At 44.3% G+C, this 24663-nt stretch overlaps 1 protein-coding gene across 3 annotated transcripts; it reads right to left on the bottom strand.

Moving 5' to 3' along the window:
- Positions 1-1747: 1747 nt before the first annotated feature.
- FBXO31 (F-box protein 31) lies at positions 1748-24663 on the bottom strand. 3 transcript variants are annotated; one of them, XM_035117502.3, is made up of 10 exons: positions 24211-24663; positions 15190-15261; positions 13995-14081; positions 10612-10688; positions 10339-10506; positions 10122-10196; positions 8224-8333; positions 6922-7075; positions 4801-5183; positions 1748-3999 (listed from the first exon to the last, which is right to left on the bottom strand). In XM_035117502.3, the coding sequence occupies exons 1-10, from the start codon at positions 24581-24583 to the stop codon at positions 3777-3779; spliced, it is 1722 nt and encodes a 573-aa protein (XP_034973393.3). In that variant the 5' UTR covers positions 24584-24663; the 3' UTR covers positions 1748-3776. The 3 variants fall into 3 exon arrangements, with proteins under 3 accessions (XP_034973393.3, XP_088528103.1, XP_034973394.3); XM_088671977.1 differs by lacking the exon at positions 8224-8333 and adding an exon at positions 7638-7690 and having other exon boundaries at positions 24211-24658; XM_035117503.3 differs by lacking the exon at positions 13995-14081 and having other exon boundaries at positions 24211-24657.

Genomic DNA, 24663 nt, shown 5'->3' with positions numbered 1-24663 from the left:
TGTGGGGAAATCCAAACCTGCCTCCGGTCGATGCTGCACCACAGAGAGTTGCAAGCATGCACACACGTCTCCACACACAGCTGTAAACAAACACTGAGCCCTCTCATAAACTGCCCCTACCATACTAATCTGGTAAGTGAATAAAAATAGTAATTAATAGGGAAACTGGCCATGATTCAAGGGGGAAGGTGCCTGCTCTGCATACAGAAGATGCCGTGACTACACTCTCAGGCAACCTCCAGTAAAATGACTTCAGGTAGGAGGGCTGGGAAATTCTCCTTCACATTACTAGGCTCAGTAGATCAATGGTCAGATTCTGCTTAAGGCAGATTCCCATGGCTAAGGCCAGTTTGATGAATATTTTCCTATTTTGACATCAGTCACAGCCAGCTGAGCACTCTGGGCCCAAAAACCTACATGTGAGTGTGGCCATGGCCCTGCTAGAACAAATGAGTCGAATGGGAGCAGGAGTAGCAGAGTCCAAAATGGAACAAAGTTACCCCTTTCCTCCACCAACTTACCTACTCCCACCCGTGGCCAAATCCAGAGGTGATAGTCAGGGGTGGGCTACAGAAGTGAGTTACTTTCCAAAAAATCAATGAAGAGAAAGGATTTAGCACCCCCTGCTCTCATTGTACCCTTTTGACAAAGATAAACATTACATCTGATTTTCACTTTTTTTATTGTTGCTAGCTCATGGTCCCAACTGACCCACCTGTGGGCCTAGCTATATGGGGCTGTATGCTCCCTCTCACTTCCTGGCATGTGAAACTGCAGAATCAGCCTCCTTTATCCACTCATCAGCTCTCACAGAAAGACCAAGCTACGTAAATTGCTCCATTTGCAAAAGGTTCAGGCAAGGACTGAGGAGCCAAGACGCCAACTGCCACACATACTGTAAGAGCAGCTTAGTAGTCACGCCTCGGTTGATCAATAACAGCACAACTGCAACACATCATTAACAATCCTTAATCAAGACTGGAGCTCATTTATAATGTGAATTAACAGGGCAGCTGCGGGAGGCAAGCAAGCAAGCAAACCCACACACACGGACCTTCCTCACCACTTGTACAACTTGCTGAAATTCAACCAATTATTGTATTCCTGCTACAAAGTTTGGAAGACACTTTCTGGTTTCAAGCAAATCATTTCCACACCTCCCAGTAATCTGGTCTTGTGCTTCACATTACCCAGTCCTGTTCCTTTTGTACAAGCAAACCTCTAAACAAGTGTGGAGAACAGAATGTTGAAAAAGCGTGAAGAAAGTTTACAAGAAACCACGGCCCCATGGGCAATTCAGCCTATGGCAGAAGACAGAGGTTTCTTTCCCACGCCCTCCCAGAGCACCTGTTTCTGGCTCTACAGCCAATGCCTGCTTCCTACCGAGCCTGCACAGAGTATATAAAAACTTCTTGCAGCCAACCTGCATGTTCAGCAGTCTCTAATCTGCATGCAGATTCCCTTCTGCACTGATATGAAGATCTCAAGAATTCTAGCCTTGTCCCTTGAGGCTCTCCTTCCATGAATTTTCACTTTCCTCTTGTGTTTCCCCAGACCTGGCTACCTGCTTCATGCATGGTCGATGAAGGCTTTTACCTGTTTCCAGCAAGATCTGGGCTTTGTCTTCTCTCCTTACAACTTGCGACACCCCCACGGTCCAGACCTCAACCTCCTTTTCATCCTCTTCTCATCAATGGATTGAATTCATGGGTTTAAATCTGGCTGCAGTGTAGCTTTGAGACCCTGATACTAGAAATAATGGATTTATTGCTGTTGGTGCTGTAGGAAATGAAGAAGCATCTCCCCCAAGAAAGGGCTATGTCAGACCTGCCCAACCACCTTCCTTGTTCATACAGAAAGATTACAATTCTCCCTTTGTAATGCTACAGTAACTAGACCTGCATTATATACAGTGATTACAATGCTGCAAAAAAAGCAAAGAGCAGATTCTTCGCTCCCAGTGGATAAACATCAACAATGGGCATGGAAAGATAATTTTTGTTGTTCATGTTATAGTTTCTGCAATGCTATGATTGGAGGTACCAAAGGGATTTCTGCTGGAGCATCTTACAAAGATACCCAAGAGGACTCCAGAAGAAGTTGCATGAAATGTGGTGTGGTAAGCGAGTGCAATGGTTGATGTATTGCTCCTTCAAGGTCTGAGCTGTCCGTTTTGGACACTCTCCATGGCGATTTCATGGGAATATGGTGGTTAGTCATTCTTCTTTCCCAGCTTCCCTTCCAGGTGGCTGAAGGACTTGAGTATTTTGCAGAGGATGGGTGTGAAGAAGAGCTGGAAAGCTTTCCAAAACTGCAACGGTGGGCCAGAGGGCAAAGGAGAAAGAAAGCGAGAAATACAAAGATTCTGCAAATTAGACATATATTTGCAAGCTCCAGCTGCTTAAAAGGAGGTTGTTCCCATGAAGGATCCCTAGGTAGAGTAAAGGGAAATTACAGAACAAATCCTAGAATTGCACGAGAATCACACAGCTTCTCATAAGGCTTGTAAAGGGTGCAAACCGGAATGAGGGCACCGGGTATTGGTTGCATTTTGTAGTGCATACATGGCATGAAGGGAGAAATGTTACATCTCCCAAAAATAGGTGGCTTGGGCCCAAGTAAGGCCAGAACTTGGCAGGACCCACTTACAAGTGCCATCTTGATTTCTGTCAACAAAACCGCAGCAGCTTTTCTGAGGATCTACTCCTTCAGCAAATGCTGAGCAGCGGGAAAAGGAGGCCTGGGCACCAGTGTCAAACCCCCACACAAGAGGCACAGTGGCTGAACAGCATGGGAAGGGAGAAAACAGGAGAGAGCATCTAGTGTGTTGTGGAACTTACTTTTTCAAGAAATAAAATAAATAATCATCATCATCATCATATCAACAGGCCTGAACCTGCAGCCACATAATGCTGTAAAGTTCTTATCCAAGTCACATGATGGGCTCAGAGACACGGGGGGGGGGGGGAATAAGAGAATATACAGCAAGGGTTCCTCCTACTCAACTGCTCCAGAGGTCTCTTTGCCTACTCCAATTTCCTGCTACAGCAGGTGGAAAAGAAAGGAATGCAAAGGAGCCTGTGAAAAGGTTAGGAACCAGGCGGTGTTTGTTGCATGGTCTCTCTCCCTTTCCCCGCATACCCCACTCACACAGACAGAGTTGCCCAGTCAGAACTCTCACATTTAAAGGAAAGCTTCCTGGAGAGAAGCAAAGGGGCATACTAACATCTGGATCTCATGGCAGTTAGCCACAGATCACAATTTTAAACATAATTCTTAAGTGAGAGAGGCATGTTCAGAAAATAAGCCCTGGGCTGCAGAGCCATGTTGGAGAACAGCTTCCTGGCTCAGGGAGGATACCGAGCAGCGGCTGCTCATGTAAAACACACACACACACACACAAAATTATTTACACTGTCTGCAAAGTGCTGGCTTTGGTTTGTCCCCATTCAAGCACTAAACTTCAGGGGGCAGGAAAGGAAAAGCAAGCATGCTAAGCTGCTACTGCCTTGGCCAGCTGTCCTCCAAATACACAGACCTATGTTGCAAACTATGCATAACATACTGTGGAAGTTTCATTTGCGTGTTAAGCTGTGTGTGTGTGTGTGTGTGTGTGTGTGTGTGTGTGTGTGTGTGTGTGTTTCATTTTGGTAAAAAGGCCTCCTTGAGAAGTGCTGGCTGTCTCAAGTTCTCGTGGCTCCAAGGATGAGTGCTTTGCCCCTCAAGATGGAAAACGTGAATCCCCCCCCCCTTCCAGCTGCCAGAAGAAGCCGCCATCATGATGTAAGTAACTGGATGTTCTTCAACATTTCGTCGAAAGCCTCCTGCGAGGGAGCACCTGCGTTCTGGAAGGAGTCCTTGATGCGGCTGTAGAGACTAAACGACTGCAGCTCCAGCCAGATGAAGCCAAAACGGTCGTCATCAAACAAGACAAAGACGCCGGGCGTTCGCTCAGGGCTGGTGAAGCCATGCCCAGCTATGAGCCCTGTGCCGTAGAAACTAAGAACAAAAGAAAATAAAGGATGCAGTGATATACCTTCCACAGGGAAATCCAGGCACACACCTTGCCCCATCAAACAGAACTGTGAGGTTACCTGGCCTCCATGTTGACACAGACATTTCCAAGAATTAACATGCCCTTGCGAAGCCTATGACATGTGACTTCCAGAGTTTCAAGTTCCCTGTCTCCTCTAAAAAGCATTAATCCAATATATGCTAATAGCTCCAACCAGAAGCTCCTCCCTACTTCACACCCTGATAGAGCAGCAGCTCTTTTCTTGGAAGGATTGAATCTCCTGGAAAGGGCTGGAGGTGGGGTTATTTTGTGTTTCTTTCTCTATTTTCAACAATATTGTATTTGTTGCATTAAACAGTTTTCATTTCCACCTGATTTTTTTTAAAAATATATTTTTTAAATTGTGCTTTATTATTGCTTTGTTATTTTCTGGTGTTATAATGTTATGATCTGGTAATGCTTTTATCGTATTTTATGAACTGGCAGAGCTTAGGAATTCTCTATGAAGGCATTATTAAGTCACTTTGGGTAAAATTTCTTTTTAAAGGGAAGGACAGAAATCTTAATAATAAAAAGAAAATGCTTACACCCTGGAGTTTCTATCATACATTGAATTAAATAAATGGGGAGGGGGGAGAGGATATTTTATTTTCTGGGAGCAAATACTTCATAAAATATTGAGTCTGGTTGAACTGAACAGAAACCCAAAGGATATTCATAGGCAATTTGCTCCACATCCTCCAGGGATGCCCCTTGAAACACAACTCTTGGCTTTTCGTATTTACCATGCTCTGCAGGTCCGGGGGTAATCCTCATTCCTGGATGCAATGCCACCAGGCAGCACAAAAGGGCATGAGGCTGGGGGAGAGTCCTGGGCCATGGCTCCCTCTTCAGTTGCAGGGCCTTCTGCTCCTTTGCCTGCTTCCTGCCGAGAGGGGCCTGGCTGTGGCTCCTCCTCCTCCTCTTCCTGGGCCTGCGGCTGGTGCTCCTTTTGGAGGCCACCCTCCTCCTCCTGCTGCTGCTGCTCTCGCCGCACCTGCTCCTGCACTTCCAAGACAATGCGGGAGAGTTCACTGAAATTGCTCAGGTTTTCAATATCAGGCAGCTGGATGGGATGCGCCAGGTCAATCTCCACTGTCTGCTGGCCAGCTGGGATGTTAGGGTCACCCTGGAGGATAGGCAGGAAGGAAAGAGAGCGGAATGACTTTGCTATGAATGCTAATGGCCACTGACTCCATCCCATTCCAGCACTTCAAATAGCCTCCTCATCCTTGCCGAACCAGTGTCTCCTTGTTCCCTTCCCCAGGCCCTTATTTGAAACAGAACACCTCCTGAACCACTGTGCCTTGCCTTGCCTGTATATTGTGGTACTAGCAAATCTCTCTTCTCCACTATGTTCATCACTTTCAGTAGGTCTTGCCCACTTCCTTTGCTCTGCTAGTCTAAGAAGCTGTACTATTTGTTTACTCTTTGATAGCTGGTGTGACGTAGTGTTTAGTTGTGATCTAGGACTTGGGAAGCCAGCATAAAAATCTCCACTCCGCCCTGAAGCACACTGTATAACCTTGGGGCAGTCACAGATTCAGTTACTTGGTCTATGCTACCTCACACGATTGTTGCAAGGTTAAAATGGAGAGGGATGGAAGAGAGCCATGTACTGTAAGCCACCTTGAGGTGCGATATAAAAGTAAATAAATAAAACTCTTCGAACTCTGTTCTCTTGCCCTTATGATGGGTATGGGTATGCATTCGTCCCAAACCCCAAATTGGAAACAGATAAACAGACCCAGGGATGAGTGTTTTATTGAGGAGTGGGTGGGGCTTATACACGAACAGCCAGATGCTATTGGCTGCTCCTCTCTTGCACGCTTACTGGACGAAAGCTCATACCAATGACAAACTTAGTTGGTCTCTAAGGTGCTACTGGAAGGAATTTTTTTATTTTGTTTGGACTTCCTTCAGTTCTTCTTTCCAAGCCCCTAACCAATAAAAAGTTGAACACAATCCCAAATTCTGCAAGTGACTCTAAGCAAGACACACAAGCACACTGTCTATATGCATATAAGCTGGTCATGTTTATTGCCAGCTCAGAAGCAAGGATTCCTGGTTGAAATGTTTTGTGTTTCTTCGCATGGAGGGATCCACACCATAAGAATAACCATATATTTGTTCTGCTCTATACAACCTTCTTGATCACAGGCAGAATAGGAATGGGTAAGTGGAACAGGCAGTGATCTATCTATTCCCTCAACACCATATTATTTCAGTTCATTTACAAATCACTTTCTATGAGGCTACACCATAGGAACATAAGAAGTTCCTGCTGGAACAGGACAATGGCCCATCTAATCCTGTTCTCATAGTGATCAACCTGATGCCTGTGAGAAACTTTTAAACAGGACCCAAGCACAAGAGTACTCTCCCTTCCTGCGGTTTCCAGCAATTAGCATTCTGAAGCTTTATTGCCTTTGACTATAGAGGCAGAACATAGTCGTGGCTTGAAGCCACTGACAGCCTTATCCTTCATGATTTTGTCTAATTCTCTTTTAAAGACATCCAAGTTGGTAGCCATCACTGCCTCCAGTGGGAGCAAGTTCCATAGTTCAATTATGCGCTGTGTGAAGAAAATACTTCTGTTATTTGTCCTGAATCTTCAAACATCCAGCTTCATTGAATGTCTACAAGCTCTAGTGTTATGAGAGGGAGAAAGGCTCCACTTTTCCCATGCTGTACATAATTTTATAAACTTCTATCTTGCCACCTCTTACTCACTTTTTCCTCAACTAAAAACTCCCAAACGATGCAACCCTTTTCCTCAAATGGGAGTTGCTCCATTCCCTTGATCATTTGGGTTGGCATGGCAACAATGACAATACATACTTGAACAGAGAAAGCCAGATGCTCACTGTGATTTTAGTTCCTTTGGCCTTTTTTCCATGGAAGCTGAGCATGACTATTTCAAGACCATGGCTCCCATATGTCCCCTTGAAAAGGCCTGGCTTGATGAGATCAATGGCACTCCGTGGAGGGAGGTAGATGCGTCTGTATGTCAAGCAGTTGCTGGAATATTAAAAAGAAACAAAAAAACCACAGCTTGATATAATGCAGGTAGGCCACAACCTGTTTGGTGAAATCTCTGAATCACGGATAAGGCATACAGTTTGGCATCTGACTAGATCACCTTCCCTGTTTTAAAAGCAATGATGCCTTCAAAAATAAAAACTCTAGCTCTCTTGCATGTTGAATGCAACTGTGCCATGCGTGAGCAGAATCTGAAAGGGACTCAAATTAGCAGATGAGCTTCTGGTAGGGAGATGATTGAAAACCATGTTGCTGCACACCTTTGGCCTTCCCTCTGTACCCACCATAGCTACTATTTCTTAGACTCAAGACCCATCAGCTCCCTCCATTCCTCACTGTTATGGTCTCCATTCCCTTGCACCATTCCAGTTCTTGCCAAAGGCATCTACAGCTTTTGAAAATAGACTTTGGGGAACAGAATTTGCCAAAACAACCCCAATCATGGTTCTAGCATTTATTTTTATCTGTAAAATAAATCTGCCTTGAGTCCCACTAGGTAAAAAGGTGAGGTAATAATAATGATAATAATACTTCTGCAAACCTTTGGGCTCGCCCAAGTCTGCTGATACCTCCTGATCTTGTGAATGGATGGTGCTGTTTAGGGTACATAAACAATGGCATGTAAACCAGAACATTGGGACTAGAAGGAATTAGAAGGAATTACAGTGGTACCTCGACTTCCGGAGGTGATCCGTTCCGCGGCGCTCTTTGGAAGTCGAAACCTTTGGAAGTCGAAGCATCCATTTTGCGCATGTGCAAAGCGCAATTTTGCACTTTGCACAGACCGCGCCCCCCCCCCGCTTCTGTGCATGCGCAGAACACGCGTGCGGCGAAAATACTTCCGGGTTAGCAGACTTCGGAAGTCGAAACCTTTGGAAGGCACTCGTAAGTCGAGGTACCACTGTACGATGATTACAAAGGCATCGTAAGTCTCCACTGTTCTCTAAAGCAAAAAGCAACCACACCTAGATAGTGCACCCCTTCCCTTTCAAATGTTATCACTGTTTGGGGAATTTTCAACTGTACTGCTTTACTTGAACAATTTATTCTAAAAATACAGATTTTCCCTCTCTCTTTTTGACTGCAGAAGCAGGAGGAGGAAAGAAGGGTCCTTCCCTGCCCCTTACTCATATTGACTGGTATAGATGAACTTCATCAAGATGAGCTCTTGCATATGCTCATGGAAGATGTCTTCCAGAGTCCGCCCCCACTCCTCTCGCAGCCATGTCCGGAACTCCTACAACAGCACCCCAAAGAGAGAAGCAAAGTCAATGAGTTGTAATTGCCTGGGACCCCTTCCTCCAATAAGAAAGCACAAGTAGATATGGACAAGAGACAATTGTTTTCCTCTGCTTTCATCAAGCTGCTCACCCATTAAATGCCCCTTCCTGTTACTGGAATACAAATTCTATAATTCCAAACAGATGATCCATAAACTGATCTGTTTGCAGAGCCAAAGGCAGAATGATTTCACTCATTTAAACACAATAACTGGGTGCTTCCAGACACAAGCCCTCTTAAGGTCATTGTTTGTTGACTGTGAAACCACAGAAGATCTTCCAGACTATTGTAAATGAATCCCTTGCCCCAACAGTTTTGTTTGTTTGTTCGATTTTCTATGTTTCAGGTGGTGGAACAGACAGGTGGAGGAAAAGGCACACAGTGCTTTCAAAAGAATGACAACATCATGTGGAGTCACAGTAGAAAACACTGGACTGTGGAGGACCCATCTCTTACACACATTTCCAAAGCTTTGTTTCAAGCATTTGCTTTAAGATGGAAGAATAAAAAAGAATCTGCTTCTGCAAGCATGGTGTCATTTTAGTGTTACAATGTGCATTGAACCCTGAGGATACAGATAGCCTAATTCATCCTAATGATCTTGTTGCAGACAGCATGATTACTTGTCAGCCGTGGAAGAGGATTTCTCACCCCACCCCCACAAATTCCCAGCCCTGCTTGCTTGACAATGAGCTGCTCTATAATAAGGCATATTCGTGCCTGAGCACAGCAGCAACATTTCAGCATTAACTCTGCATTGCCAATTGTGACTTTAATCCCCAACCCCAGATAACTGTCTCTTCCTCCCTAGTCGATACAGAGCAACAGAGCCTAATTCATCAAGCCTCTCTGTGTGCCTGTGCACATGCCTAGGCCTGCACATGTGCAATAAAGACTGAAATAAAACATTCTGTGAGCTAACTTCCTTCCCAGTGGCACTAGATTACCACATATGCTGAAAAAGCCCTATCTCAGATTAACAGTTGCTGGTGGTACCAGGTTTTCAGTGATTACATCAACAATGTTTATACAAAGAAGACATCGGAAGCTCGTCTTACAGCAGGTCTCCCTCCTCTTGTAACCTTCATCTCAAGGTTTTCTTGGGAAAGGTGGAACAGCATTTTCCTCCCTTCTCTATTTTAAACAGGAGTGCCCAAAGGTCACACCAGAGGTTGTGTGCAATCTCTCCCTCATTCCTCTGCTCCATTTTCAGAAGCAGCCTTATAATATTAAATGAGGTGGGGACAAGGGATACCACCACCACTCCTTGCAAACAGAGAGTTATGTTCCATGTGCATTTCTCCCATAAGCTTTGAAAGTTGTTTGCCAGGCAGTATGGGGAGAAATGCACATGGAACATAGCTTTCTGTTAGCTGCACAATCCTGTGGATCCTAGCCAGAGCAATAAAAGTTTCAGTTCTTTAAGAGCCCAACTCAAGGGAGCTATACGTCACTCCCTGGCTAGCGATGCAAAGCACAGACCAGACTGAATGGCGTTAAAGCACCTGGACAGCAGCTGACGGTTGAATCAACAAGTGACCTTTGGCTTCCAGGTGCTGGGGGAAGAAATCTAAGCCATGGGAAGTTTGCACAAGAAACCCTGAATCCTACCCCTGCTGGGGCTAATGGGCGTTAGAGTACACTATATGGAGGGCCACAACAAGTTGACAACCCCTGCTTTAAAGTAGTAATCATCCAACAGGCTGAAAAGCAGCTCAGGATATCTTCATTACACAGGGCCTACCTCTTGCCTTCCTCCTGACATTCGGTGGTGATCCGTCTGGTTGCACTTTGTTGAAAACTCATCCTTTTTCACAATCTGTACATATTAAACAGCAGTATTAAGCATTACAGGGCATAAATCCTCAATGAAAACAGACCTACAAATAGGCTAAAAATTACCCTGGCATAGAAGACCTTAAATTTTTTTGCATCTGCGGCAGAGTGGATAGGTAGCTCACCTGAATATGCCCACTGTGGGGTCCCTTGTGGCCATACATGCACTCCACTGTGGCACTCTTTCTTTCCATTAAGTGGATCCTGAAGAGCGGCTTGACTCTCATAGGATCATCCACATGAGGGTCATGTGGGGGCAAGTACATCCAGCCAATAATGAACAAGCCATCTACCTGTCACAGACAAAGTAAAGAGAGTCAAAACCTGCTTTCTTTTCAGTCACTGTAGCACCTTGAACAAACCCCTGCTCTATGCAACATGGCAAAGCCTCTACTCACCACTACGTTCAACAGCCCCCCATACGGTCCGATGTCTGGCTGCCAGAGTCCCAAGATGTGCCGGTATCTGTGGAGCACTGGAGAATTGAAGAAAAAGCAAGAGATAATCAAATGGCACACAGAAAGCTAAAGGGAGGGGAAATACTGAAGCAAAGGGAGAGTTTCAGTGATGTCAAAGAGCTCCCTGTACAGGAGGGCTGTGTGTACTTGGCAATAAATCCAGACACCAAGATTCTATGCCCTGTGTGTATCATGCAAATTAAAGAACCCCTTGCACCTATTCTACTCATTTCGTACAATTTATTCTACTTCTGCAAATCACAGGGAAGAGGAAGGACTGCAGAACAGTCAAGACCTCCCTTCAACTGTAATGGGAATCTCAGAGATAACAAAGGTGTATCTCTCAATTTAAAATCAAAACTGAGAAGCAGCTTGGGGAACAAACTGGATCAGAGCAGCGGAGTGTAGCGGTAGGGAAGAGCCTATCTTAAAGCCCATCCCCCTGGTTAACCCTTCCCTCTGCTAATAATTTTGCTGGGTGTGTAAGAGACAAATACACAATTTTCTGTTTTTCCATCTAGCTCACTGTTGTCCACTCTGGCAGCTGCGTCTGGCAGAGGTCTTGCCCTCATATGCTTTCCTAATCTTTTTTTTTTTACTGATATGTCAGGATTTGAACCTGGTCCCTTTGGCATGCAAAGGTGGTACCCTGACACAAAACTTTAGCTCAGCCAATGTCAGGAATCTGCTTCACACAGACCTAATGCACTGAGCAACCCAAGTTTCAGATATACTTTTGCAATTATACCCATAGAGCCTTAAACAGCTCAGGACCGCAGTACCTCAAGGACCACCTACTGTATTTCCATATGAACCTACCTGGACTCTGAAATCATCTTCTGAGGCCCTCATTTGGGTGCCTCCTCCACGAGAGGTCCAGAAGGTGGCACCACGAGAATGGGCCTTTTCTGCAGTTGCTTCTCATTTATGGAATGCTCTCCCCAGGAAGGTTTGTCTGGTGTCTTCAATATACACCTTTAGGCACCAGCCAAAAACATTCCTCTTTAATCAGGCTTTTAGCTAACATACAATGCCCTTTAAAAATGTGTTGCGGAGTGGGGGTGTTATTGGGCTGTTTTTGTTCTTATTATATATTTTGTGTTTGTAAATTGTGATTTTATGTTGTAACTGCCCTGAGACCTACGAGTATAGGGCGGCATACAAATTTAATAAATAAGGCAAAGTAAGGGATGCAGGTGGCGGTGTGGTCTAAACCACAGAGCCTAGCGCTAGCCAATCAGATGGTTGACGGTTCGAATCCCCATGATGGGGTGAGCTCCCGTTGCTCGGCCCCTGCTCCTGCCAACCTAGCAGTTCGAAAGCACGTCAAAGTGCAAGTAAATGAATAGGTACTGCTCCGGTGGGAAGGTAAACAGCATGGTTTGCCAGAAGCGGCTTAGTCATGCTGGCCACATGATCCGGAAGCTGTACACCGGCTCCCTCAGCCAGTAAAGCAAGATGAGGGCCGCAACCCCAGAGTCGACCGCGACTGGACCTAATGGTCAGGGGTCCCTTTACCTTTACCTTTAAGGCAAGGCAAGGCAAGATAAAAATAAAACAATGTGGTCAGGGGGATAAATGGCAGAATAAAGGGTTAGGACCTTGTGTACTTCTAAATGGGACCTTGTACAAGAGCACATCTGTCCCTCTGCATTTCACTCTTATTGGCAGTGTTTATTTCTTTAAGAGGCAACAATTCCAGAGACACAGCCTTTTCCAACATTGCATTTCTACTCTGGGGGCAGCTGTGTATGTTAAATAGTTGTCCGGCTTGCAACTCTTCGTTACCCAAAGCAAAACCACAGACAATTCATCCTGGGGGTTAATTGGCATTTTGAGGCAACCCATGACCTAGAAGCATGTGAGCATCATATGGATGGAGCAGTGTGAAGCATCTGAATAGAATGTGGATTTCTGAGCAGCTACCCAACACAGAAGGAGCTGTTTTCATAAAATAAAGTTTCTATTTCAGTGTCTAAAATCTCCAGACTGTTTAGACTGTGCTTCTTTCCTTTCACTATTATTTTACAGAGCTGAATATGTAATAAGCAGCCTCAAGATCCATTTTGGACCAAAATGAATGCATCAGCAGCGACTCTCAAAAACCCACTGATTTATTTTCCAATCAGACTCACACAAGAACCAGATTACTCAATGAAGAACTCACTGAATGAAAGCAGCTTACCAAGAGTTGCTGCTACATAATTTTTCTTCTTCTGTTCTTTGGCAAAAAAAAAGCTACCGTACACTGTTTCCACTAGAACAGGGGAGGCAAATTAACAGGTTGGGATTCAATTTCGGAATTCCAGTTTATGTTTTAGGGACTGCCACCCTTGCTGAAATGGAAGGGTGGGACTTACATGGGAAGACCATAAGTTTCTGACTTCCCAGCATGGATGTCACAATTTCCCAGAGCTTTCTCTGCTGCTCTAGAGAACCCTGAGTTCTACATCCCCTTGAATCTCTTTTTAGGATGGCAGCTTTGTCAGGAAGGAACTGCTTTGGGATCCAATTCAAAAGGGTATCACACCAGAGGTAATGGCTCTTTCCTCTGAACTATTGGAGACCTGATCAGAAGCAAGAAGTTTTCTCACTTGGCTTAAAGACAGCAGTACCCAGAATCTCTTGCTACAGCCAGGAAGCAACTGGGAGGGACTTCCCAGTCAGGGGTCCTCAGATAGTGGCTTAGTTACTTAGGTAGGCTCTTACTTCTGGTCCCATCCCCTGGCAAGGAAAGGGGGTTTGGGAGACAGGCCAGGTCTTCTCTCAATTGTGCAAGGTAGGGAGAAGGTCATAATCAGCAGCAAGACTCCTTTTTCACTGCTCAGAAAAGGCTCCTACTATATCTTACCTGCTCATGCAATAACCTGGCATGTAATTCTATCAAACAGCTCCTAACTTGATGCTTCCTGAAAACCTCAACTTTCCAGCTGTTTCTTTTGAGATGCCAACATTTCATCTTCCTGGGTGTCATCCCCTTCCCCTAGTGTTGATACAAAACTCTGCCTTGGGACTACAAGGCTCTACCCAAATTCTATCCACCCTCAAGACAGTGCCATCTGCTCCTCAATGCACTTATATAGCTCCAGAGACCCGCAGCTACTGCTACCTTATTTGTTTCTAGAACTACTTACTCTTATACCTTGACATAGCAGTGGTGGTTAGCATTGTTTCTTAGTCTGCTGGATTTGGCACCCGCTGCTCTCAAAACATATCCGTCCCCCAAATGGCTCTGGGAAGCTTAGATTGTCGATTAAGTGGTGAAGCAGGCACACTCCATGCTAACACAGCGCAAAAAACATTTGCCAACAGAAGGTACATACGGCAGGTGTAAACATCTCTGTATTCCATGTGCTCGTAGTCGGGAAGGATTTTCATAAAACGCCCTGATTTGACTCGTGGGTTTATACCTGAGCAGACACAGCAGGGTGAGTATGAGAACACTGGTCCTCTTTTTACCACCTTACCACCACACCACCAGATGTTTTCAAACTTGGGATACTATTGTAGAAATGGAGGGTTGGAGAGGCTGGTCTGAAATAAGGGGCATCGGGGATAATCTCTTGCAGGGTTTGTTTGTTTTTTTAAAAAAATATCTGAAATAACAGGAAATACTTTTAAGGAATTCTCTTTAAATCAGCAAAATATGGCTCATGGGATTGACTCCTTCAGCTCATGTTGCCAGTTGCAGGGGTGGGGGTGGGGATATTCAAGGATTTATCCTCCAGACAGTAAATACAATAGAAGCACCAGACTTACACATCACTGGGGAATGGGGAGCTGCTAAGCCTGCTAATCATAAACACTCATGTATAAAAGAGTCACACAGAGTGCTGATGCCTTTAAAAAATGTATTTACCCTAAATACTCGAGTATAAGCCTACTTTTTCAGCACCAAAAATGTGCTGAAAAAGTCGCCCTCGGCTTATACTCATGTGAGGCGGGCGGCGGCAGAGAAAGGCATAGGACCGGGGGTTTGGAGAAGCGCTGCACTGTGACTCTCTGAACCCCTGTCCTATGCCTGCTCTGTGTGAGGCGGCGGGGAGGGAGAAGCAGCGAGGAAGGGATCCTTCCTCGCTGCTTCTCCTCCCACCCTGCCGCCGACAGCTGGGAAAGGCATAGGACGGTATTTATTTTTATTTTTGAAATTTACCAGTAGCTGCTGCATTTCCCACCCTTGGCTTATACTCGAGTCAGTAAGTTTTCCCAGGTTTTTTAAGGTAAAATTAGATACTTCGGCTTATATTCGGGTCGGCTTATACTCGAGTATATACTGTACAGTAAGGGAAACAGAGATGGGAAACAGAGGTAATGCTCTTCTAAATCTTGAAATTTCTGGAGTGCATGTAAGTGCTAAATGAACTAAGCTCAATATGGATTTACAGATAAGAGAAACACTGAGGTTGACACACAGCTCTGCTGTGGTCTAGACTATTGAGTTGCTCAAGTTAAAATTTCACTTACAAATTCACTTTCAACAATGAAATTCAGGAAGGATCCCAAGTGCTTGACACTTACGTTTGGCATATACATCTCGACAGGACACTCCTGTGATCTCCAGCTTTCGCAGGTTCTCGCAGACACCGTATTCTGCAATTAAATAGGTCAGGTCATACTATCTGCTGTCCAGAGGTAAGAATGTCCAGCAGCCTTTTCCATTAGAATCCTTGGAGCTTCCACTTAAGAAAGCCCTTGCAAGCTTCCACCTTGATTTTTAATTACACTGGCACTATCGGCTCTAGAATACAGTCAAAAAGTAACAAAAAGCCCATCATCTCCATGTGTTTTTCAATCTCTGCCCAAGCAGCCATATTTGTTGTTTTAAATCCAGAATATAAATTCACTTTTAAAAATGTTTCCTAATAATTGCTGAAAGTGTAAAAAGGTAGATGGATTTTTTCCCTATCTGGTGCACTTGCAAGAAAGCGAAGGTATTTTGGGAAGTGATACATGTTAAAATAAAAAAGATGTTTAAAATGAGTATATAAAAAAAAGCCCGAAACATTTCTGTTAGGAACCATAGGGGCAGAAATCCCAAAAAATGTTAAAGTTGTTTATCAGCAGCTAGGATTCTATATGCACAGAAACAGAAGACGTTCCAACCAAAGAAGAATGGATAAGTAAGATAATGGACTATGCAGAACCGGCAAAATTAACAGCAAAATTAAGAGAATCTAATGATGAGTGTTCTATGGAAGAATGGATGGAGGAACATTTTATCATATGTGGTGGGAATGCAAATGCATTAAAAAATATTGGAAAATGATATACAATGAATTGAAAAAAATGTTTAAAATGAATTTTGTTAAACACCCTGAAGCCTTTTTGATAGGTATCTCAAATCAAGAGGTACCAAAAGAAAAATTGGGGAAACTAATAAGATAAGGAAATGCAAAAGAACAGGAAAACAGGGTGCGAAGTTGATAAAAAGAAAAAGAAAAGATGAAATTGCATTTTGATTGTATATATTAAAAATATTGAAACTTAATAAAACTCATTGGGGAAAAAAGGCTTTTAAAGCTGTTTGGGTTATTCAGCTTCCATTTCCACTTCTATAAAATGACATTAATGGCATACCAGTGCATTTGGAACAGACTCTGCCCTCCCCGCCGTGCTACTGACCAGGCCTCCATGTGTATATGACTTATGTCTTGTTTTACTATGGCTGCCAAGATTTGCAAAAAACAAAACAAAATCATGGCGTGGCAAGGGATGAGAATGTTAGGCCACAACATGTGGCTAGTGAGGTGCACTTGACTTCTAAGGGAACAAATTGTGGTAGCTGCTCTTTACAGTAAATTTAAACAGGACTTGTTGGGTGTGTGTGCGTGATCACATTTCTAACCCCCAGCATCAAAATTCTAAGCATTCAGCAGGATTGGTCCCCACCAATCCCATGTAATGAAGGATCCCTGAGTGTTTTGGAACATGGACACAGTGCAGCCTGCTCCCTTGCCAAGCAATGCCACGGCAATGGCAGTCTCTCAGTTCATTGCACTGCGTATTGCTGGATGTTTCTAACTATAAACACACACAAATGGCCTTTGCTGTCATTTTGAAAAAGAAAAACAATTCACAGGAGTTAGGTCAATTTACAAAACTGCTACAACCACCATGGGGGAGGAAATAAATTACAAAACGGAAGGCACCCACAGCCACTACAGGCCACATGCCCGTCTACCAGTACCAAGAGTCTATTTGTTCCAGGCCTTAGATGTACTAGTTAAAACCAGACCAGCTTTCTAAAGTAGAAGATTTAAACTGCAGCTTTACACTTCTAGCACTTGCTAGACATAAGACACCGAAGATCTGACACAAAGCTCATCCATAAGTACAGCGGCTGAGGGTTTACCCATTTCTAAATTAGTCATCACAGCCTCTGACTTGCAGAAGCCATTTCAAAGTACACCATATGATGTGTTTACTTGCACATGCCTAAGAGACACTGTCACACACTATTTTAAAGAGAACCTGGATCAGAAACGGAGATATGTATGCTAAGAGCTAAATGGCACCTTAAATCTAGGTTATGGGAGCAACAACGGAATGTCTAGGTACACTTTTTAAAATAACAATAATACAAAGCTGAAAATGAATGAATTGCAGCTAAAATATTATGTTCATTTTTCACATGGTCTAGTCCTTCCCCTGCTCACCCCTCTAATATTCTTAAGGGGGGGTCTCTTCTTCAGTCTTCAAAGAGAAGATGGAAGTGGGGAGGCAGAAAAAGGTCCTCCTTTCCTTCTACTGTACTCTCCAGTTTTAATCTAAAATCTTAAGTGCAGTACTGTGCCCAGAGCTCAGAAACTGCTTGCACTAATGAAATTCCCTGTTGCAAAATGTGCCTAGAACAATAGGAGTTTCAAACACTGAACAGAACTATAACACAACAAATAGGTTTCCAGTATAAGGGGCAAAAGACTTTTAGATCTGGGCGCAGGTTAAGGCAAACACTCTGGGCATTAGTGAATAGTTCCCTTAGCAATGGCTGGCGAGAGGAACAATATTAAGTGGAAAAGGTCAATTTTTAAAAAATTGTACCAAGAAGCTGATCCAATCAAAGATCTCTCAATAGGCTCAAATGCACACAGATCACCTTTATATCTGAAAAGTTACTCGTTTAACTCACACCAAATTTAAAAAAACAAAGCCTGTATTTACACAAGAGTGAGCTATCCAGTGCCAAGACAACAGTCCTCAGGCTTGGCCAGTCTTGCTTTCTCATGATTCAGATTTGCTCTGATAATTCAATAGCTACAAGGGCCACCAGCATTGTTAACCCAGCCCCATTTTATTTTTAGAGTAGTCAAAAGTTTAACTGAGAAATGTGACTTCCAGCTGTGTGTACAGGATTCCAGCCTTAATCAATGTGCGGCACATAGCAGTTTTAAACATGTTAAAGCAGCCTTTTCCAATCTGGTGACCATTACTTTTTTTTTACTACCGTATGCAGGATTGTTGTAAGGTTTTAGTGAGATAATGTATGTTAAGTGCTCTGAATACTGTAAAGCCAAATATAATAGTCATTTATTCTGGATACTGGGGTAAAAAAACTGGATACTGGGGTAAAAAAAAACTCACAGAGTATTTGATATAGCTACAGACCTCTAGAAAAATCAATATCCTTTTTGCTTCTTACAATAGGCTGTTGTTTTTCTGTGAGAAATACTGCACTGTTATCCTTAAGGCTATTAAAACACACAAACAACCACTCTCGCTGCTGCAAATCACCAGAGAAAATTAAATATTAAAGCTGTTCTATGCAGCTAGAAATGTACACTCCTAACAACAAACAGAAACCACTACTATAATCTGGACATCTTCCGGGGAGATTAGGGTTCAAATCCCCATTTTGCAATGAAGCTCACTGGGTGACCTGGGAGAGGAAACACCTACCTTCTTCCTGAGCTCCCTGAATGACAAAAACCTGATTAACAAAATAGGAGAAAATAGCCATGCTTTAAGTCTGTACTAGCAGGAAAGGCTGAAAACACCATTTAGTCTAACTCCCTGTTAAAAGACAAGGTTACCCACTACTCGCGCCATAGTCCAGACCCTCCTCTGCCACAAGCAGGTGCCCCACAGAGATACCGGTACTTGCTCAACAAGTAGCTCCAGATAAGTCAAAGTGAGCACTGCATACTTGGATGGGATGGGCAGAACACATCCAAAGTCACTGCTAGTCTGGCCTGGGGTAAATTCCTTGCTTGGTGTGAGCAAACACCTTTGCTTATCTACTCTACATGTGCCAAGGTCTAACTCACTAGGGCTTCCCTATTAGCTATCAGGTGTGGGCCAGGCTTGCTCCCTCCATTTCAATGAACAGCAAAACGCTTGCGGTCAGGGTGGAACAGCTGGCTCAACTGCAGTCTAATACTAATACCTTCAGTCACCCTGTCTTGAATTCCATAGCTACAGGAATCTGCAAAGCAAGTTGTTAGCCATTAGTGCCCTCTGTTGAACTCGAGCCACTATTCACTTTGCCAAGAGGGCTCACTGCCACACCCTGGACACTTTCTTTAAAGACAAAGGTCAAATCACTTAGCATTTAAAAACAAATAAACAAATGGAGCTTGGAAACTGTTGATTAATCAAGGTAAGCTGAACTACAGGCAGGAGAGAGAGGCGCCAATTCGCTTCCAGGCCCGGGGGAACAGTCAGTACCACCTATTTATAGCTTTGCCCGAAAAGTGAATTGAAATCCACAGCTCCACAAAAATCATGGAATCTACTTACTCCCAAACTCCAAAAAAGTAAAAGGGAACAAACACACAGACAACACAAAGTAGGCAGTTACCAGCATGACCCACAAGTGTACTCCAAGCAGCTCTGGAATTGCTGTGTTGAGTGCCAACTGTCATGGTCTAGTTGCCCACATGTGTTATGAATCATCTAGTCCAGGGGTGGCCAACTCCCAAGAGGCTGCGATCTACTCACAAACGGGCTGTGATCTACCCCTTTTTGGGGGGTTCAGGTATAAGTTGTTGAGGGTTTTTTTTTTGAAAGGAAAGCCCTGTTTCTTGGGGTTCAGGTCCTTTTTTAGGGGAGCAAAACTTGCTGAGCTTCTTTGGGGGGGGAGCCAGTGATCTACCACAGACGTCCAGTGATCTATCGGTAGATCACGATCTAGCTGTTGGACATGCCTGATCTAGTCCAATGCCCTGCAATGCAGGAATAGGTGGCTGTTCCATATGGGAATCAAACCTGCAACTTTAGTGTTATCAGCACCAAACTCTAACCAACTGAGCTATTCAGGATAAGTTGGACATGCTTGGGGAATCTCTCTCTTCTTGATGAATTAAAAGAGAGAAGCAAAATTTAAAAATTCTTTCCACTAGCACCTTAGAGACCAACGGAGTTTGTCATTGGTATGAGCTTTCGTGTGCATGCACACGTCTTCAGATACTGTAACCAAAAGAGAGAAAGGCCATTAAAAAAACTTGTAATTTCTGACACACGGCAGAGCTTGCGTTTTAAAGGAGGGAAACCTTCTGAGGACAAAATAAGGCCATAATAAGATGCTGGCACATTTAATAGTGGGCGGTGGTGAAAAAGAAATAAACATTTCTGTCTTGGTGACGATTGTAAACCTGACACTAAGCCCACCGTCTTGCATAATCATCCACATCAATCACCTGCAAGGCAATTAGGGGGCTTCAGAGACAATGTTACCTGCATGAATGGGATTCTGTCATAAGAAGCAGAATTAGACAGCATCTGCAACATGTTGCTTCTTTATAAGCACTTAAATTAGTGCCATAATACAGCAATACAAAATGCTGTATTGAATGGCTGTGAAGATGGTAAAATCACATTCTTTGTGGCTAAAATATTGAGTTTGATCATCTCACACTCAAATACTTTATGTGTTTCTAAATGGAAAATAAACAAATAAATAAACATGCACCACACTGGATGGCAACCATGTCTTATCTGACCCCAGCAGCTTGTATGCCAGTAACCCAAAACCTATTATCCCACTGTCTGGCATCTTAGCTCCGACATCAACCCAAACCAGAAGTTAAAAACACCACCTCCACCACTACAAACAACTGTGTAATATCAAAACACTCTAGCTGTACCTGTGGTTTGGGTCTACCAAGCATGGTCTGTTTATGTTCATTTGCTGCTTTCTTCATTATTTTATATATTGGGGAAAACATACAATAATCCAAACCCAAGCCTTTCTCATAAAAGAAAATGGCTGATCAGTTCCAAAAAAAAGGGTATAAAATTATATCCAAGAACAGACAATCCATATTTAACCATAAATTAGAATATTTTCTCCTAGCTCCATACAAGCAGGTTATTAGATAATAATCTGTCTTGGTAGGGCAGATATTGAGATCCTTGAAGATTTAGATATTCTGTTTTATGGATGGGGGCTGTATTAGATTTTGACAACCAGGAATATCCCTTCCAGCTATAGAAAAGGCTTAAGGAAAACAGAGCTTTGTACCCAATTTAGAAAACTGATGAGGCCTCTGTGTACAACTGCCATGACATTCAGTGGCACAAAGAAAGATGCCACCCCCCTATTGTCCCCAATAACTGTGATGGAACTAAGATGGCACTTGCCCAAAATCATGCCAGACAAGAAAGAATGCAGCAAGCTGAGGCAACATGATGCAAAATCCATTTAAAGTGTGTTCCAAGCCTATCCACAAGGATGAGTCAATGTTGGCAAATATCCTCAAATGAGGCTATCAAACAAATTAGAAATAAGTTCTTGCAGCTGCAGACAGCATTCTTAATGTACCCAAAATCTCCAGCTCACCCAAATGCAGTTGCTGGCTGCACTCAGATGTCCAACCCCAAAGTTCTTCTTGGCAAGGCCAAAAAGCATGACTTCATAGCTGGCAATAGATACAGCTGGTGTGGGTACTCACTAATGGGCCAGAGGGCATGAATCCGTTTGCAATATGAAGATGAGGAACGAAAAGTGCACGGCAGGATGTGATCTTGCTGGGAAATGTTCACTAGAGCACCAATTGCAGCAGGCAAGCACTCCCCTTAAATGTATTGTGGCTGGGGTTCCCAAATTTAGCAGTGTGGGTACAAGATGCATGAATGACACGCCATCAATGTATCCTTCATACCACAAACTTCACCCTATTCCTTGAACTCTCAATATCATCTTGGCCCTCGTTCATCTTGCCTGGGTTCATCCCTCTCAGTCCAATAGCAAGCTAAGATTGCTGGCTAATCATCGTATAAATAAAAGCTGATGGGATGGACCCTTTAACATGTATATAACATGTATAGTTGCCTCATGTTTTGCCAACTTACAACTCACCAAGCCAAATGACTCCCATCCAGGGACAGCCCAGGACATTTTGCCACTAGAGGCAAAACAGAAAATGCTGCCACCTTCACCTTCTCCACTGCATGCCTGTTGTAACCCACCTGAGTACCCACTGTCACCCTGTGCCACTGGGTGGGTGTGCAGCAGCAGGCACAAAGGGAAGGAGGCAGCAACTGGAGTTTGCCACCCTGAGAAAACTGCCTCATGGGCAGATTGGCCCTGAAGCTACTGGAGGGTAGCTTCCTTTGTGTTGTTTGCCACCTATAATAAAAAAATATATAATTGGGGGGATGGCCAAGTACCCAGCAGTTCACAGTACAGTACATAGTTGCTGGCCTGTTCTTAGCTTGCTGGGACACAGTTGTACAGACCTACTTTATGTCATTGGTTTGTGATTTACATGTATTTGTACCTCATAAGACTGAAGTGGAGTTCTATAAATGCCAGCATTTTACATTACTAGAGCAGTCTATAAAAGAGTTGATGTCAAAACTAGTCTCTCCCCATTTTCTGGATGACTCAGTATTCTCAGTATTTTGTTATCAGCAATTTTTCTTGTACCTCAGTTTACAAGCTAGATACAGCAGAGCCTTCCTCTGGTCTACTTCACTTTGTACTGAAGCCTAAGTTTCCAGACTACTTTCTTTCCCAGTGGCTCATAGGATTTGAGATCCGTGTTTTTGAGAAGAGCTTCTCCTGAACTTCCTGAATTCTGTCTTAACTGTACTTCCACTAAATCTTCCCAAATCCACCTATGTTTCCATTCCTGCTCTCTTCGCTCTAGTCTATTTTAGGCTGCCCATTTTTAGGTATGAACCATGCTGCTGACATGCTCAATCTCAAAACATAGATGTGAATGGCATTACTGTGCAAGAATTAAAGAATCACAGGATAGGGAAAGACCAGGAGGTCATAAATCAATCAACTGTGTCAAGGCAGAATCCTCCATGCCTCAGCTCCATTATCCTTTTAAGTTTGTGTGTTGCATAGTTGTTATGCTGTAAACTGTCTTGCAACCTTCTGGTGAAGGGGTAGAGTAAATAATTTCTAAATATCCCTTCACAAGTTTCAAGTTAGGCTATAAACAAACAAACAAAGCTCTAGTACTGAAAGGTCACAGTGCAAGGCACTCCTATGCCTCAAGTCTTTTAAGCAAATTTCAGCTGCCCTGCTTCTACTTTAATTACCCTGATGTTTTTAAAGCCTTGGTTTTATAGGTTTCCCAAGATACAGATAGTCCCTTTCTTTTAGAATGCCTTTTTGTCTGGATAGTAAGAACTTCCAGAAAAAATAGCTCTGCCTGTTGTTTGCACTGCAAGAGGCAAAGGCTCCTGCAGTACTTTAAAAACTAACAGCTTTACCGTTGCAGAAGCATTTATCAGCTTTTGATCTGATGAATTCACCTGTAGCCCATGAAAGCTGTTTGTCTTTAAGGTGCCACCAGCCAACCTTTGCTGTTTTTTCCATCTGAACTACCAGCATTCATTTCCCAAGCAAAAACACCAGTGCCACATGGTATCCTCTTCTGCCGTCATCATCTGATCTACCCAGGTTGTGAACATATCATATATTTACGGTAAATCACATTCAAAGTTCCTCCCTATAAGAATCCTGGGGACTGTTAAGGGTATTGATAATTGAATATCTCTGAGGGGTTAACTACACTTCTCAGGATTCTCTGGAGTGGTGGAATTTGCTTTAAAGGCATAGTGCAGGCATAGGTAACCTCGGCCCCACAGATGTTTTGGGACTACAATTCCCATCATCCCTGATCACTGGTCCTATTAGATAGGGATCATGGGAGTTGTAGTCCCAAAACATCTGGAGGGCCGAGGTTGCCTATGCCTGGCGTAGTGTGTATGCAGCCCATGCCGCCGCAGCCCCCATGGTTTGGTGAGAGATAAATGAACTTACCAGATTTAAGGCTTCCAACTCTCTGCAACTTAAGCCTTATTTTCCTATATTTTGAGGCTTTGCCTCCTTCCATGAACCTGCACCCCTTCTGCAGCTCCTCCACCCAAATCACCTCTCTTCATTCCTGCTTCCTCCTCCCACGTTAAACTTCTTCATACCAAGCCTTGCAGAGATCCAGGTCTGCCCATCTGTCTGTGGGCATGAATAACCCCCCCTTCTACTCCTATGCTATATAGGGGATGGGGAGAGATGGGGAGCGAGGATTCGGGTCGCCTCAGAAATGGGAGCGGGTTGTTACCTACACATGGAGGGAAGCTCACCTTCCTTGCATCTCCGGCGCCAGATGGTGTCGGTGCGGAGGATGCGCCTGAAGGCGCTGCAGACGAGGGCCAGGTTGGGCAGGTCGGTGCCGGGCAACGAGCCGAATATCTGCACCAGCAGCTCCGGTGGGAGATCGAGGAGCGAGAGCGGAGCCCGGCCGCGAGGGCTGCTCTCGGCCAAGGCCGCCCCCTCGATGCGCTCCTCGGCAGCGTCGTCGTCCTCCTCCGCCGCCTGCCCGCAGCCGCCGCCGCCTCCCTCCTCAGGGTCCGTGTCTGGCTCGCTGCTGTCGCCCGCCGTCCCCTTCCGCTGAGCCCCCCGCCGCCGGCAGCCCCGCGCCGGGCCCACGCCGCAGAGCCGAGCGCAGACCGCCATGACGGACCAACCGGGCGAGCGCCTCAGCTGCGCTTTCTCCTCGCTCGCACTGACAGAGTCGGGGGTCGCCGGTACGCGCC

The sequence above is a fragment of the Zootoca vivipara genome, chromosome 6 (genome assembly GCF_965207765.1).
Source record: "Zootoca vivipara chromosome 6, rZooViv2.hap1.1, whole genome shotgun sequence".
In the NCBI taxonomy this organism is placed as follows: Eukaryota; Metazoa; Chordata; class Lepidosauria; order Squamata; family Lacertidae; genus Zootoca; species Zootoca vivipara.
This window is presented reverse-complemented; position numbering and strand designations above follow the sequence as displayed.